Raw genomic sequence first — 17595 nt, 5'->3', positions numbered from 1 at the left:
AGACTGACACTGGCCAGAGGGGAGGGAGGCTGGGGGGCTGGAGGAAAAAGGCGAAGGGACTATGAAGCAGAGACAGGTGGTTACACAACAGCCGTGGGATGTAAGGCAGAGCACAGGGAACAGGCACCCACGGCTCCCACTCTGAACGCTGAGGTCCCAGACTATTCTACAGCCCCAGCCCCTCACCACCCTGGCACACAACCAGAACCCAGTCCGGCTTCTTCCCGCCCCAGTGACTGTGCAGGGAAGTGCATCACATGTGCTGAATCGCACACACACTGCAGTGCTGCACAGAGGGACCCACCGGCTGTTTCTGTTTCCCTTCTCGTGATGCAATTTTGTTGGGTTTGCAGCAGCAAAGTATCTTATGTCGCCAGGGGTCATTCTCTCCACTCACGTTTCTCTCAGGTTTTGAAACTGAGAGCTTATGGCCACCTTAAAAATGCCATCTGAGCTGTGTCCTTAGCAGCACATCAAGCGAAGCACACCTGCCAGGTTCTGCTCTGATACAGGCTCACAGTTCGATGAAATACCTCTGCTGCTTTTCCTCCCCTGCTCCGCAGGGCACAGCCGGGCGGAGCCGAGCAGTGCCTGGGTGTTGGAGCCTCCACCTTCGGACTACTCACATTCAGGGATCTTCCGGCGCAGGTCTTTTTTTTTAACCCTTTTGCCCATGTTTACACCAGATCAATTAAAAATACTCAATAAATTATACTAAAATCCAATCCCATCTAGACCTCTAGGTATAAAAGCTTCGAGCGCCAAAAAGTGGAAGCAACTGAAATGTCCACCGGTCGATAAATGGCTATATGGACTGTGGTATGTCCATACAATGATCTACCATTTGGCACTGGAATGGGACAAAAGACTGATGACTGAAAATAGAAGAGTGGTCGCCAGGGACTAGAGGGATGAGAATGTTCTAGAAGTAGGTAGTGGTGACGGCTGCACGGCTTTGTGACTACTCAAAACCACTGAATTGTAGTCAATGGGTGAATTTTGTGGTACATGAATCATATCTCCAACAAAGCTGTTAAAAAATACATTAAAATCTCAAATAGGAAGAAAGGCACCAGACTGAGAGAGTCTGCTGTTAGCTAACACGAAGACCAAGGAAAGCCAAGTCCCCCCCATGGAGGGCCACGGGGCAGGGGGCAACAGAGAGTGCTCCCGACGGGGGAGCTGCAGGCCTGCCGAGGCCAGCACTTCACTCAGCCACGGCTCACTAGGCACCTCCGGTGCAGGCTCCGGGCCAGGCCAGGAACACAGCGGAGAGCCAAATCGGGTAGATCGCCCCTGCTCTCGTGGGGCATACATTCCACGGAGTCAAGGAAAGAGTGGCTAAGCAGCCACATTATGGGGTGGGCGATCACTTAATGGGGAGAAACGGTAAGATTCCTGAAAGCAGTTGAGTGGATAAAGGAGGAGTGAAATAAGGGTTAAATTGAAGAAAAGTGGGGGGAGCGGGGGCAACAGCATGTGCAAGCAAGCACAGGCAGGCTGGTGTGCCTGGAACTCGGAGAGCGAGTGCTGTGCCCCAAGACTGCAGACATGCAGCAGCCGCCCCTCCTGTGAGCGCTGGCTGTAAACCCTAAGACCAGGAGGAATGCACAGAAAGGTGTGAAATGAGGTGACTCATGAGGTCCAACTTGCATTTCTGAGAAAAGGACTAGGAAGGGTCAGAGCATAGGCTGGCAGACTAGTAAAGGGGCTGCTATCGTGTCCAGGAGGGAGACGGTGACAGCGTGGACACGGACGAGGACAGCGGGCATCACAGCCAATAGGATCTGCCAGGAAGGGTGAATAATGTGCCTGCTCTCATCAATCAGGTCTCACGGTGAGACCTTTAATTCCACACCTCCTAAATTAACCCCACTAACGAAAGCAACCCAAACAACCCGTCTCTGCATCAGCACCTGTTCAGCCACTAACACGGCACCTGGCTCTCAAAGCTCCCAACCTCAAAACTGGGACATTCTCAGCCGCCCCCCCTTTGCCACAGGGCAGCCCTGAGACAAGGCGGAAAATGTTCACAGGAAAGAAAATGATGCCGTTGGCATAGGCACGTAAAACCTACCCCAGCTCTCTCAAGCTCTTACAGAAATGCAGGTCAGATCGCATTGGTCTCCTGCTTAAACCTTTCAATATGGCCCCACTGGTCTTTGGATTTCAACCAAATCCAAATTTGCTAAGTAAAAGAACTAACTCTTCCTTAAAATCCTTACAGGAGGGGCCATTCACCTTTATACAAATAAAGACAACGTTAAAAATGCTTAATGATTTTGTACGTGGTCACGAAGCTCCCAGACGTGACATTACAAGTGAATCCGTTTTGCCTGCCGCGCCCATTGGCACGTAAGCTCCATGACCACAGAAACGCAGAAGTGCAAGGAGGCTGCTGAGTGAAGGAAAACCCACGGGACGCTGTGACTGACAAGCAATGTTTCCTCTTCACTGAGCAGAAAGGCAGGGCGGTCAATAACATCAGAACAACTTTGGACGGGCACAGCCGGGGACGAGACTGATCACAACCACCATGTTATAAGTACGCCAACACTGAGTCACTATGCTGTACACCTGAGACTAAAATATAACACTGTATGTGGACTATATTTTAACTTTTTAAAAACCAGCAGGTAAGGTTCATAATATATTGACTCAAGAGTTTTTGTAATTTTGAAAGGTATTCAGAGTTACAAGGAACTCTGGATAATCAAAGGCGAAAAAATGGTCAAACCTAGGCGGTATTAATGAAATGTGTATTAAAAGAATGGGAGGATACCATTATATACCTTCCAAAACATCAAAAATATTTCTTGCCCCTAAGCCACACACGGGCAGGACTGGAAGCGGGGAGGGGGGAAGACAGTAAGATGTTCCAGGCGGATGTCTTTCCTGGTGACCGTGGAGGCTTTGTCTCCCTAAAAACCAATCTGGCCAGATTTAACGGGCCCTATAAAGAGGTTCACAGTCTCTAGCTACAGGTCTCTCTTTACTAAACGTACCCCAAGGAAACAGGCAATGTAAAGGGAACTAAGAAACTTATAAAATATGTATATGGCCTAATGGTAACAATAACGATGTCCTGGCTGGTGCAGGTCAGTGGATTGAGAGCAGTGGACTGAGACCCCAAATGGTGCCGGTTCAATTCCCAGTCACAGCACATGCCTGGATTGTGGACCCAGTCCCCATTTGGGGGGGGGGGGGTGTCAGGCAGCTGATCAGTATTTCTCTCGCACTTTTATGTTTTTCCCCTTTCTTTCTCTCTCCCTTTCCCTCTCTCTAAAAATAAACAAATCTTTAAAAAACAAAATAAAACAAAACAAATAATGAAAAACTGGGAACATTTCTAATCACCAACATTAGGATTTTAAGAAAACTATAAAATGTCAACACCATGGACTATATGGCCATTAAAAAGAAGTATACAGCTCTGGCTGGTATGGTTCAGTGGATTGAGTGTTGACCTGCGAACCAAAGGGTCACTTGTTCGATTCCAAGACAGAGCACATGCCTGGGTTGCGGGACAGGTGCTGTCCCCTGTTGGGGGCGGGTGAGAGGCAACCAACTGATGTTTCTCTCCCTCTCTTTAAAAACAAACAAAGGAAGAAGCACACGGATTCCACTGACACTTTGCAGACACACACAATTTCAATAAACATTGGGGTTTTTTTCAAAGAAGCAGAAAAAAAGTCAAACTCTCATTCTGATTATGTAAAAAGGCTGTATGTACTCTACAAAAGATACATAAATTTAGAGGGCTACAAAGATGGTGTTGACTAGCATTCTAAATAAGTCCACTGTTATGATTACCTGTGTTTGTGGAAGCTGAATGCTCTGCACCTGGGGAAGCAGAAAGTAAGCATCTGGAAGCTGCTTTGCAGACCCTTCTGTAGAGATTCTGCGCGTACCAATTCCAGATACCTGCAGGGGGTTGCGGGGGAAGCAGATTAGTCCTTTTTTAGTTTTAAAACGTGTTTGCCATAATGCCAAAATACCTTTCCAAAGGACACTTGTATTCTGGGACTCTATTTATCCCATTATTATACTTAATTTTGTCTTTTAAAAAAAGCAACAAAAGTTGCTGTATTCAAGCAGAATGTTCCTCATCATGACAGACCCTTTCTTAAGTAGTCACCTTTTCTGATGAGGGACCATGAGTTTAATGGAATCCAGTAAGAATTAGCCACAAAAATGGTTAAGTAGACCTTAGCACTTAAATCACTTCTTGCCATGTCCTCTCAAAGGTGTCACAGGGACAACTTAAGATAAAGATTCCTGACTATTTGGGGAAACAACAACAAAAAGAAACCTCACTCAGCCTTCCTGGTGCCTTGATATGAGTGGTGAGCCCCCTGAGAACTGCCTCCAAGTGCTCAATCCATGTTCCCTGATGAGAACTATTCCTGAGCCCAGCTGGGGAGGAGGCTGAGTCTCTAGAAATTTCCCCCCCAGAGCTCCCTCCCCCTGGACTGTTTCTGAGGTGAGGACTGGGAGCTTTGAAAGCCTGTTATATTTTATACTAGAAAACTGAGTGGTCGATTCCACCACTTGATTCCAGTGCCCTTCAAAGGTCCTCGGTGGGAGTTCTAGCTCTGCACCTGTGGCCACCTGTGGCCACCTGCGGTGCCACGAGAGGCATAAAACAGGGCAGCCCGGGGAGTTCGGCATCACACACAGCCTTAGAGCATGAATAGCACAAGCTGGGCTGTGGCAACATAGCCAAATATCTTCTTTTTAAACTATCAAACCCCTTTGTTAAGTCAACAACCAAACTACGAGACAGAAGGAAGAAGCCACTTACGTGATAGGAAAGGACTCCGTATGAGGAGGTATTAATAAATAAAGAACTCTCGATGCTCCCTTCTTCAGTAGGTAAGAAAATAATTCTGAAGGAAGTCTTCCCCATTGCTGGAATTACCTGAAAAAAAGGAACCGAATGACCCGTTGGGAATGCCCCCTTTGATGAATTAATTGCCTTTCACAGATTTTCTTTTTGACAATTTCTGTGAACAGATGTTTGCATATTCTGCATGCTTGATTTATGAGTAGCAGAAATCCCTAAGAATCTCCCAACCCGATCAACAATCGCAATCTAAGAGAATAATTCAAAGAACATAGCCTTGGCCCTGACTGATGTGGCTCAGAGGGTTGCGTGTCATCCTGCAAACCGAAAAGCTGCCGGTTTGATTCCTGGTCAGGGCACAGGCCGAGGGAGCAGGCCAGGTCCCTGGCTGGGGTTGTGCAAGAAGCAACCCATCAACGTTTCTCTCCCTCTCTCTCTCCCCCTCCCTAAAAATACATAAATAGAATCTTAAAAAAAAAAAGAACATAGCTTGCAGCTAGGACTTACGGCAAGATCATTGCCAAGTCCTTTCCCTCCGGGTTGGAGTCACCTGCCTCACAACTTTCCTTTTCCCCACCCTTTACCTAACAGTTCCAGCTCCACTTAAGTAAAGAGAACCACCAGTGTACACACACTGGCACTAAATAAAGGTCAGGGACAGCATTCATCTGGAGAGACGATCGTAAACAAAATACTGGGCTGCCTCTTATGCCATTTCTTAGTCACAGTATTTTTATACAAAGTGCATCAGGTAGACGGAAGTAGGCAAAATAAGTACATAAACCCACTGGGAATTGGGATCTTCATTAAAAGTTAAAGACCACTGAAATTAAAACTACCAGGACCTAGGTTCTTGAGCTCTCTGTAATGGCGCAAACTAGCTTATTAAGGAGCTATTCATTAGCTCTCAGTGCTACATTTGAAAAAAGCCCTACCTATCTTAGTAGGTTCACCAGGGGAAGTGATCACAACTATAAACATATATTAGTTACTAGATTCTTCAACACTGGTAGTCATTTCAAAACAAATAATATTAAGTTTCTTTAATGATAAAAAGCCACACTAAATATGCATCCACTACTATCTAGTTTGGACTCTTAAACAGTTTTTTGGAGATAACAAGAACCACCGAGATCATGACCATGAATGACTGAAAAAAAACAAATGCTAACCCACAGAAGGAAACAGTTTGGGTAGCAGAAAAAGGGGAGACAGGGAGCAGAAAGTCAAAACTTCAGGCCAAAGAAAGCAAGAAAAGCTGGCAGCCTGCCACAGCACAGTTTCCAAGAGTCCATCAACACTTACCCTGCAGTGAACAGGAGGCACGTGAAAATGTCTAGCAGCTGTAAACACGGAGTTCACCACGACCTCGCTGTCCCTACTAGGGTTATAAGCATAGAGAATCTTCGCCGCAGGGTGTCCCAGGAACCTAAGAGGGGAATCGGAGGGAAAGAATATACTGTGTGGTTATAAATATAACCATCCAACCATCCCTATATATACTTTAAACCCCAAAAGCTGTTGATGTTCATTACAAAATTCAAAGCAACAATTATCAAATCCTATTATTAATAAAGCATTTCATCCATGACAGTAAAAAAAAAAATCTTTTCTTTCCACAAGACTTATGATACCCACCCACAGCAGCGCCCCACTGGTTTCTGAGTTAGAAGCATTCAACCCATCTGGGTCTTTACATGCTTGAAAATACTTGTCTGACTTGGGACTCAAAATCAAATGAAAATACGTTCAGTTATGAAACTGTACTCATAGGAAAACCCAACTGTCTTAGGGTTTGTTTCCTGAGTAATAAATTTAAAGAGGCTTGTTTGGGGGGGAGGGGGATGGATTTCAACTAGCCAGTCTTATAAAAGGAACACTTAACTGGTTGCTAAAGACCATTCTTCTAAGAAAAATGAAAACCCTGCATCTCTTTCCAGCAGTGGTTCTTATCCATTTAAATATCGTCGGTCCTTCTGAACACCCCAATGAAGGATGAAGGTCTGGCTCCTCCCTGCACAAACAGGCTCACACAAAAGTTCATACGTAATTTTCCATGAACCTTGGAGGAAGAATCTAGCTAAGGAAGGCCTTCAGGTGGACTTTCCCAGCCAGAGGGCGGCTCTGACAAAGGAACCACAAGGGAAAAGGAGCTGGTGTCTGGCCCACCTTCCCGGAGCTCCCTCCATTGTTCTCCAGTCATTTCCCTCTGGTTCCTACGGCCCAAGGTCACATTCACTCTAGTTCAGTTAGCTGCCATACATAGAGAGCCTGCACAAATTTCACTGAAGTCATTTCTCCAGTTTTCACGCCCTCAGTGACAGAGACCTAAATATACAGTTTTCATTAGCAAGGCCCACAAATAAAATTATGTTCTAAATTCAGCAAAAAACTCATCTACATTATGTCTGTATTTCTCTGATTTTATTCTGATTTCTGACATTAGAAATGTGCGCTTTTCGAAAAATGAAGCAAAGCTTGTTCTGCTTATACACAATGGGATTTCAGCACACTGTATTATTCACCAAGGATTCCCTTGGCATTTTTCTTCTAGCTTTTTCTCCTACTTTTAATCACGGGTGTCAATTGAAGGTTTCATACAACCAATGTGTATTTTCAAAAGTAAATCCTTTACAGCCAGTTACAAGTTAAATACACATCAGTGTGATTAAAACCTTGATTTTTTCAGTGTTCTTAAATAACACAACTAAAATTTCTTCATACTACCAGAAGCATAAAAGGTCACCTTATAAAGTCCTACCTCAAAAGTACAGTGTTCACATTTGCCTCTTCTCTTAATTAAATTAAATACATAAGGGACTTCCCTGGTTTTAAGTAAATAGTAAGAATCACTAGCAAAGTTATTACTACTTATCCTCAAAGCCTTCTATCCATCCACATAATTGGAAGAGAAGGGTTTTTGTGTCAAAAAACACAAATGACTCCCGGAGGACTGGGTTAGAAACTACGCACAATTGTCCGCACAACTGTGATGCCGAGACCGCTCCCCCCAGAAACTCACCAGACCGGCCAGAGAATGCCGGCTGGCTGAAACCTAGTTACCACCGTGCTATTTTTATTCTATTTTTTAATTCTATTTTTAAAAGTGTTATGAGGATAAGCATTTCCTTCACCAGTGACAACTGGAAGATGCTCTATTAATTCAATACTACAAAAGGATGATTAAAATAAACCCTGGGTGATTTATGAGTGATTAGCACTTGATATCTCAGGACCAGAAGAATATTAACCATTAAAATAAACCCTGAGACATAGGCAGAGCGCAACTGAATAACATGATCCTGATTAGGCATCCTACAGGGGAATCAAAGCTACAAAAAAGGATGAGGCTTGCCCAAGGTCAATGTCAAAATAAACAATAGCAAAAGCTGAACTAGGGCAGGGAGGATATCAGAACTCTGGCTGAAGTTTTACTCTAATGGCCTTTAAGGTATGCCATTTGTCAGTTGTAAAGTCAAATGACTAATGTTTTAAGTGTTCAAATTTAGACTCTAGTTTGTCCTGACTGAGATTTTAAAAACCTCAGTGAAAACAATTTATTCCCACATAGATCTTGTTTACAAGAAAAATAGCATGGTGTGTGCTGGCTTAGAAACCAGAAGTTTTATTCTGTCGCTTCTAGTGAAATGACCATGGGCACACTGTGCTACCCCTCTGCATTAAATGTATGACCACATTTTAGTTCGTGGTCAAACAGAGGCACTGGAAAATCACACACACACACACACACACACACACACACACACACACACACACACACTACCTATCCTTCCAGGACTGACATAAGATTCAAACAAGACACAAGATTGTACTTGGAAAACTATAAAAGTACTACATAAACATAATTAAATCACCCAAAAGTCACTCAAGTCTAAGAATGAACAACTTTTTCAAATCAAAGGATTTAAACATTTTTTTTCACCCATCAGGACCGGTAAGTGATATACAGTACACAGCTAATTAACATGTGTAGCTAATATACACATGCAACAACAGGCACTAGTGACAGGCTTTTTATATTCCTGAAGGGCAAATACATCATGCACAGCCAGCATCCTGCGACCTGGGACTGTTATCCGAATCTACCTGTACTTACTACTCTCCAGCTCCTGATATCTACTGAACTGTACTAGATAGTCTTAAAAGCAGATCCTACATTAAAATTTCTCTTTATGATACAGACTTTCCATAAAAGCAAAGAGCTCTCCCAGATTTTGAAATTAGTGAGGTTTTATTATAAATTTAGCACCTGTAATTTAGTTTCTTGACTTAAAGAATAAAAAAACACAAAAATTCATAAGTGAAAAAGCAGGCACCCGGAGTCTTATGAAGTGAGCAATCTCCCTTCACACTTTCACCTCTCCTCCCTGTTACGGAATCTTCCTAGAAAGCTCAACCAGGTGCGTTAAGTTGAAAATTCCTTCTGCCTCACTACAGCTCTGGTCCTTCCATGATCAGAAGGAAATGCAAAGGAAGACCCAGTTGTATAGGGAAGGCTGTGTCAGAAGACCACCATTAAAATTCACCCCAATGCTCTCCTAACACCATGGTTATTTCATTCACATAACTTTTCCTGTAACTCCGAACAGCTCTTTGTAAAACAGGAGTGATGTTCCCAGCTGCTAAGGCAAGCAGCGCTTTTACACCTGAACCCTCTCTCAGCCTTGAAACTCTACTAATTGGAAATTCTACCTGTTCAACCCAGCAATATTCTGCATGCAGGGAGCTGAACACTTTAAGTTTCAAACTTTGTCACAGCCAACAAGAGTCCCTAAGTTCCCTCCTTCCCCGGGGCTTCTCCCTTCTCCTCCTTAATTTCTCTGAGTTCCCGGATTAGTCCCTCAACTGCCACTCACCACATTTCCTTCACCTCATGGTTCTTAACACGATGCACTGTAAGTAATCACAGCTTGTATGATGTCTTCCCCACTTAACTCATTTCCAAACTCTTAATCATAATCGTAATGTCTGAACAGTGTTACTTTGAATCCTGAAGCACCGTGAGCAGTAAAAGTGAGTTGGAAAATGAATCTAATTAAAAGAATTCTGAAACTAGCAATATTTAAAGTTTATCCATTATAAAGTAATCAGATCTGTTTTAGAACAGGAAATTAATATTAGCTTCCCATTAAATTCCAATCACTATAAGTTACTATAAAGTACATTTGTTTAAAAAACTAAAAAAAGGGCTAAAACAATTCTTTATACTCTCCTTTGCACAAAAAATATTCTCTTTTAACAATTCCCAGCATTAATTTCCCTTGATACCCTGAATATATTTTAAAGTATTTCACATCATACACATATAAAATATGCTGAAAGCAAATAATGCAAATAAAATAACTTATTAAAAATTATAAAGAAAAGATACTTACTGAATTCCAAAATCTAGGACTGACGGCTGAAAATGTAAACCCTTTCCACTAAATAGTTTGTCTGAGAAGCTAAAAAAAGAAAAGAAATGAGAGATTAACTTTTGTTGTACTTTTGAAATCTGAATGCTAAGCTAAGAGGACACGCTTAGGCCAACAGCTCTCATGAGATACAACTGTACCCCTTATAAATGAACCTGAACCAGACTTTCAATGCTCAAGTTGGACTACGAGAAATCTAACATCATTCTGTAGTTGTAAAAAATCTAAGATACTTTTAGATGATGGTTAATAGAACTTCATATCTCATACAAAGTTCTGTGAGCATTCAGACAAAAATGGGGGTGGATTTAATTTTTAATAGGCTGCGTTTCTGGATGAATTCAGATAACATGACTGTTTTCTGAAGCCCAAATCCAAGAAATGACATTCAGCTAAGGCAGGTGGGTGGGGGTTGGGGGGGGGCAGTGCAGAGAAGGAAGCTTGGCCTCAGTCTGTTACACGACTTGTAACAAGGAAAGGGCAGGGCCCCTGGCTGGGTGGCCCCTGAAGGCTGCATCTGGAGCCAGGTCAGTGTACTTAAGGAAAATGACCACGCAAAACCACGTGTGGCAGGTCACATTTTCAGTAGTTGCTAAACATCATTATGATTTCATTGTCCTTCGGAGTAAAAAGCCACAAATTAACCTATCAAAAAGTGTATAAAGAGAACACATAAAAGAAAAAATATAAGGTATAACAATCTATAGGCATACTTAAAGACATAAAATACAAAACATATATAATATATAGAATATAAAATATAGGGTCCAGCAGAAGTAACGCCTGGTTGAGTGTGGCTGGTAGGGTAATAACATGGGTGTAACAATTTATAGTTTTAATTTGAATGTTTCACCTAAAATATCATACGGTGTGCTTGAGTGTGTGATATTGTTAAGAGTTACATGCTTATGATTTTGTAATAATAAAGAGGCATTATTTGCACCAGACCCTGTTATATGTATGTATGTATATGTTATATGTATATGTGTGAATGTATGTGTACATATGTACCCATGTAATCCAAAAATATTTAACTGTGAAGAAGCTCCGAAATGTAACTAGTATGACTTTCCAAAGACTCAAGCAAGCTTGCCAAAACACAGTCTTCCCATTTTCTCCTCCCACCAAGGAGCCCTCCACCAGGCATGGTCCAGGAGTGGACATCGGAGTTGCCAACCGAAGCTTTGTGACCTTCAGCAAGTCCCTCTCCCATTTTCCTGGGAGGGGCAAACAATACAGAGACCAGAGGAGCCCTTCAAATCCTCATCTTCCAGGGAGAATCCTGGCCGCGGTGCTTTCTTCCTCCCTCCATTTTCCTGCCTCTGTCTAAGCTTCCCTTAGACAGAGGAGTCTCTCCCCCAAGACTCCTTTTCCCTTCCTCTGTTATCTTCTGTCCGTACCTCCTTCATTCTATCTCTTACGTCAGCCATATTAATTTTAAAGGTGACACCTGAAATCTCCAACTGCTTAACTCCTGCCAACCTCTCCCTGGTGTTGAGCTTGAGCAGAGAAGAAGTATGCTATCTACTGGGTCCTTTCAAACCTCAAAAAGCCAGCACAAACTCCACGACTTGCTTTCAAAAAAAGGGCCATAAACACACCCAGGCGCCTCCGGAATATTTTCAAGACTCAGAGGAGGTGACAAACATGAAGAGGTTCCAGCAGCAGACGCACCACGGCTGCCCTATTCCAGACCGAGCTGGCCAGGGCTCAGCCTGCCAGAAGAGAAAGAAAGCAGGCAGCCCCACAGGCCAAACACTATCTTAAAAGAGTCAAGCTGCTGTGTCGGTAATAAGTAAAATAATTCATGACAGTCTCCTTCCTGCCCTGTGTCCCAGAAGTACATTTTTCTTCAGATATTACAGCCAACCTCTGAATCGGGAAGGTTTGTAGGACTGAATTCATTTACCCAAGACCACACCGTTGCTAGGGGCAGAATCAAAATTGCAAGGCAGATCTGTCCAGGTCACGAACATGAACACAGTCTGGCGTTCGGGTCTGCCCAAGGTCGTGGGACCTGCGAGGAACCCAAGGCAGCCTCACCTGCGGAGGGTCTGGGCTTCAGAGTCCAGGCCACCACCTCCCCATCCTGAGTGGGCCAGCTGTCAACTCAAGGCCCCTCTGTCTGGAAAGGGGAGACGACAACAGTATCTACACCTTGCAGTCCTCCCGAGTCTCATTTTAAAATGTGATAAAAATGCCTCTGCTTCATCACTGGCAAACAATTAAATGCAATAAACACTAGATCGCATCACTAAGAGGATGATTCTCATCCAACAACAAAAGCAATGAGAACAGAGGGAGAAGCCAGCTGAACTTAGAGTCAGAGTTGACTCTGATTTGAAAGTTCCAAATGGGGCAGGAGTCATTACCTCTGAATAAAACAAATGAATATAAGCCTGGGCCACCTCAAACCACAGCAGATTTTTAAATCCTATAATCAGGACATTTAACCTACACAGTGAAAATCGGACATTTAAGGTCCAAATCAAAGCAGTAAGGTAGAAAGACCCAGAATGTCTCCAACTTAAAACATACTGTCTCTCTCTATTGACCTCACAGTGGAGAAATAAAACTATGTCAAAGTTTTTTTCCCTAAAAAAACAAACCATCTTTCTCACTGGTTAGTTTCAGCTTTGACTGTTCAGTTTGGAAACTACATCAAGCGACAGGGAGACTTAACCTCATGCATCTCTTACAAATTTAAGAGATGCGTCCTACAGGTGAAACCATTTCAGACAGAGGTACCGACCTGAGGAGAAACTCACACAGAGACACGTGTCCTCAAGTACCTGATAAAGACAGAAGCAGGGGAAAAAAACCGCAAACCACCAAATTTTAGTCAACAGCGGACATCAGCAATTATACTCGAGCAACGCTAACTATGAAATTGCACCGTTTTAGAAGATGTCAAAGTTTTCATTTCTAAATTGACAGTGTCAAAGAAGTGAATTAAGCTTCAAGAGCGATTGCAATAAATGATAATTTTCTCCCTTTTCTCCCTTTTCTCCCTTCTCTCAGAAGTTGGCACGAACCATTTCATGTTCGGACACTTAATAACATGGATGATTCTTTTATGTCAAAGGTCACTGGACCTCTTTCAGCCTTAGGGATCCCCTCATCTGGCATAAAATAAAAGCATGACTCTTGTAAAACTAAATTGTAAATGTATGACACATTTGGAATATGCATCCTTTCTATACCCACAAGATAACTATAAGAAAAACCCCTTTATTAAAAGAAAAATAAAAGAGGGGCCATTTTGCTTCTGGAACAGAAGCGAGGCATAGGGATGAGAACTAGGAGTATAATGGTCTGAGGTGAGTGAGCTCTTGTTTACGTGGACACCATCCCACACAGTCTCTTAGCCCTTTTTCTTGCGACACCCACCTTCTGCCAAGAGCCTCCCCTCCCCTCGGCAGCTGCACACGTGGACAAGGAAGCATACCGAGTTACTGTGGAAGATTATCTTGGCCTTAAATCACCTAACATCTTTTTCTTTTAATATTTTTCTCTCCTTCTATTTTTTTCCACTTTGGCCACCTTTTTTCCCCTGCATATAAAACAAACACAGTTCAAAAAGTGGCTGGTACAAGAGAAAAGAAATTTCAGTGGAATGAGCAGCCCTGGGGTCAGGTAGTTGTGTTACGAGCTCACGTGTGACACAGACCTCAGTTTCCTCTTGGCAAATTGAGCGGGCTGGACCAGGGGACTCGGAGATCCTTAGAACAGTGGTGGGTTGCCCAGACTCCTTATTCCCAGGGAAATTACATCTACTTGCTGATATCAGACACACCCTTTAGAAACCTTCGATCCAGTAATGGAGATCCAGTAATGGAGATCTATTCTGGCCATTCACAGATGTTATTTGACCAAGACACATCATTTCAATGCCATGCTCCACCTCTCCAAAATGAGCACCCAACGGGCCCAGGGACTCCGGACCCACCCTCATAGCTCTCGGCAATGTAGTAAGTACAGCCTGGCTGCCCTGGGGCTGGGGGGGTTGGGGCGCACCTCCAGGAATATTCTCCCCTCGAGGTTAAAATCCAGGAAGCTGGACAAGGCTCGCCCAAGCTAGACAAGCAAAACTCAAAGAGCAAGAGCGTTCAAAGAGAGAAAAGGAGAACCCTGCCAACAAAAGAAGTTAGGGTGGACTTGAAAGCGGGAATGGTCCTCAGTGAACATCTACCATAAATGGAAGCCGAATGGAGAGCACTTTCAGGACGGCTAACAGCAAGAGGGAAGATGCACGGGCCACACCTGGAGCACCATCTGAGCGAGGAGACCATGCTGGAGAGTTAGCCTGCCGTCAGGCTCTGGGCTGCAGGGTGCAGAGCGAAAAGCAAGGAGGCCAGTGTGAGCAGTGAGGAAAGGAGAGAGCAGGGAGGAGTGAAGCCTTGAGACAGCAGCGCAGTTAACAAACAAGGCTTCGCTGAACTAGAACCGCGCACAGTGGGGAAGTCAGGCGCTTGCCTTCACATGCCGTGAAACAAGTCTTGTGTACCCTGGCTTTGTGCGGGACCTCACCCCTCAAGGTGCCGCCGCTGTGGGTCAGAAGAGGGGCCGCAGAAGCTGCTCCAAGCAGGTGCAAAACAACTTCGACTTCCAACAGGGATTTGAGAAACAATACTGACCGCCTACAGGGAGGGTGGAACTGCCTTCCTAAACAGACTGGCTTTCGTCTCTCTCTAGAAGGCCCTCCGCCATCTACAGCTAGCTGCCTTTCAAATGTAAACTCTTTCAATACCTGCAGAAAGCAGCACATGTTTAAAAAAGATTTTTTAAGGCTATGACAAGAGCTTTAGCCACAGGATGAGGGTAACAAGGTTGTGTGAACAAGAGAAAAGGTTTGGCAGCCATTTCACACTCAGGCAGGTAACAATTTGGACCACGCATAAATAATGCTATTGTCTAAAGGTTTCAAGGAGAGACCTACTATGCTAATGAACCGGGCTGTTCAGAGTCAGGAGACTGCCTGCCCATTCAGGCCCCACTGCTGGGGAAGGTAGGGTCAGAGCCCTGCACTGTTCATCTCCTTGGACCCTGAGCAGGACACAGCTATTTCTAGGACCCTGCTCATATTCCCAGGGACTGTGGAGGAATCTGGTACTTTTCTGTTATGCAATAAACCTGGAATTGACCCCCGCACAGATATAAGCAGTCCCAGCCTGGGGCAGCTGTTCCTGAAGCTCGCCCACTCCAGAGCAGAGCCTCCAGGTTCCCAGGAAGGTTGGCACCGACACTGCCTGAGGCACTTCTGTGACCTACCAGGGAGTCCTCGGCCTGAAGGCCTCTGGGAAAAACAAATGGCCCGAACGGCTTAATTTATAAAATGAGTTCTATAAGCACATGAGTCATAAATTTCTACATCATAATTGTAGTGCTACCGGTTAGTTGTTTTCTGCATTTATTTTCATTAAAAAAAAAACTCCTCTTCCAAGAAGCTTGAGAGGGAAAATATGAAATATTCAGGCACACCTACTCCAGTTAGACTTGCCATTCTTCCCGGTAAATGAACAACTCGTAAAGAACCACGTAACAATGAAGGCAGACGCCAGTATTTTTCCCCATTAAATTTCCACCGTGGGGGTGGGAGGAGTCATTTGGTAGAATGATTTTCCTAGTTTCTTATCAGAAAGCCTCAGATTTCAAGGTCAAAGCAAAAAGGAAAGTCCTTGGAGCAATACCAGCAGTGATCTGTCGGAGGCGCTCTTGCCCACAACAGGATATCGGGGGTTTTAAGCCGCCCTGGCATGTTGATGGCCAAGCCTTCCCAAGGCCAGCACAGAAGTCCCCCATGCAAGACTGTCCCTTCGGTTGCTGATGACCTCCAAGTTCACACCACTCATGGAGGAGGTGTCCCTTCTCTTGAGACTAACCCCTTCCACCCCTTTCTGGGTAGGTCCTGGACTGACGCCGGGGCCTCATCCCCATCCTGCCTTCTCTAAAATTCCCACCACCCCCTTCGCTGCTCCGTCTTCCTCCTGCACTCCAAGAGAGACTCATGCCCCGCCCCCTTGAGAAAACCCTCCCAGCATCCCCACCTGCTGCAAGCCCTCTTCTTCCCTTCACGGTCAAACTGTTGGCAAAAGCACCAATGACAGCAAGTACATTCACTGAGCACTCACAGTATACCGATGATGCATCCAGCCCTTTGTTATCCCACGTAATACTAAGGTGTGGATAGTAATATTATGCCATTTCCACACACAAGGATGGGGACGCTTAGCGTATTTAAACAATTCACCAAAGCCCACCCACCACTGGGCGGCGGAGTGGGAATCTGAGCCCCTACACCGCACCGGCCCCTACCCTCCGGCATCCTGTGCCCTCACTCGACCAAGACTGCTCTAGCTGAGGTCAGCAGTGAGTACGAGCTGTGAACTCCTGAATCTCTCCACAGGCCACTCTCTCCTGAAGGGCTGCCCTGGTTTCCAGGAAATCCTGCCCAGTCTTCCTCCCTCTCTCTAGGGCTGCTGCTTCTCATCTCCCTGTCGATCTCCTGTGTGTGTGTGTGTGTGTGTGTGTGTGTGTGTGTGTGTGTGTGTCTGCTTCCTCATTCTTCCTTGACTCCCACCCTCTAGGGTCACTCATCACCCACTGGGTGATGCTTCCTGTGCAGACATCTGCCATTTTTTGTCTGGCCAGCAGCGAGGCCTCCTTACTGCACTCACAGATTCCCCACCATCACCCCTTCCGGATTGTGAAAGGACCGCTTGCTGGTTTTACTAACCCTGTTGTAGCTAGGTGCTGGCACTTGACTTAGACTTGGCTGGAATCGTGTCCCGGGGCAGGCACCAGGAGCTGATGCCACCACACAGGAAGGTGGAGAATGGCTCTGGGGTGACCACAGCAGCTGGGCAGCAAAGTGACTGGCAGGGGAGCAGTGTCCTCAGCGGCCTACTTCTGTGACGTGTCCCGGCTGTGGTTCTAACTGCTAAGTCTCCTTTTGGCTTGTTTGTTTTCTGAGCCTGGTTCTTAAGTCTTCCTAGAGATTCTGTAAGCTGCCCAACAGCTTTTCAATAAATTCCTTGTCTGCTTAAATCAGCCAGAGCTGGTTTCTGCGGTTTGACTGATTCATTTCCCAAGCCTGTGTGTCTGTGGCCTGGACTCCTCGGCTGAGCCCCTGTCTCACGTGTCCATTGGAGCCAGACACCCTCCTGCTGCGGGTCCACAGGCATGTCCAGATGGAATCAAAGGCGGAGCTGACCCCCTGCCCTATCCCCCCCATCAGTGCACAGCCCTGTGACACCGTCTCGGTGAGTGATGGCCACCTGGCCGGCCAGGCAGCCCGGATGAGACCTGCCTGCT

The 17595-nt window shown here is 45.0% G+C and overlaps 1 protein-coding gene across 2 annotated transcripts in view; it reads right to left on the bottom strand.

Annotated features, from left to right (window-relative positions):
• TMEM131L (transmembrane 131 like) overlaps window positions 1-17595 on the bottom strand; it is a 139177-nt gene that overhangs the window by 61675 nt on the left and 59907 nt on the right. For both annotated transcript variants that reach the window (XM_037168121.2, XM_037168122.2), the window contains exons 4-7: window positions 10243-10311; window positions 6152-6275; window positions 4805-4921; window positions 3814-3924 (exon numbers count right to left, since the gene is read on the bottom strand). In XM_037168121.2, coding sequence (XP_037024016.2) covers window positions 3814-3924; window positions 4805-4921; window positions 6152-6275; window positions 10243-10311 — 421 coding nt within the window. The remainder of the gene's footprint in view (window positions 1-3813; window positions 3925-4804; window positions 4922-6151; window positions 6276-10242; window positions 10312-17595) is intronic.

This window comes from Artibeus jamaicensis, unplaced genomic scaffold, assembly GCF_021234435.1.
Source record: "Artibeus jamaicensis isolate MK-2021 breed Jamaican fruit bat unplaced genomic scaffold, CSHL_Jam_final scaffold_537, whole genome shotgun sequence".
Classification (NCBI taxonomy): domain Eukaryota; kingdom Metazoa; phylum Chordata; class Mammalia; order Chiroptera; family Phyllostomidae; genus Artibeus; species Artibeus jamaicensis.
Note: the sequence above shows the minus strand (reverse complement) of the source record. Positions and strands in the feature narration are given on the sequence as shown.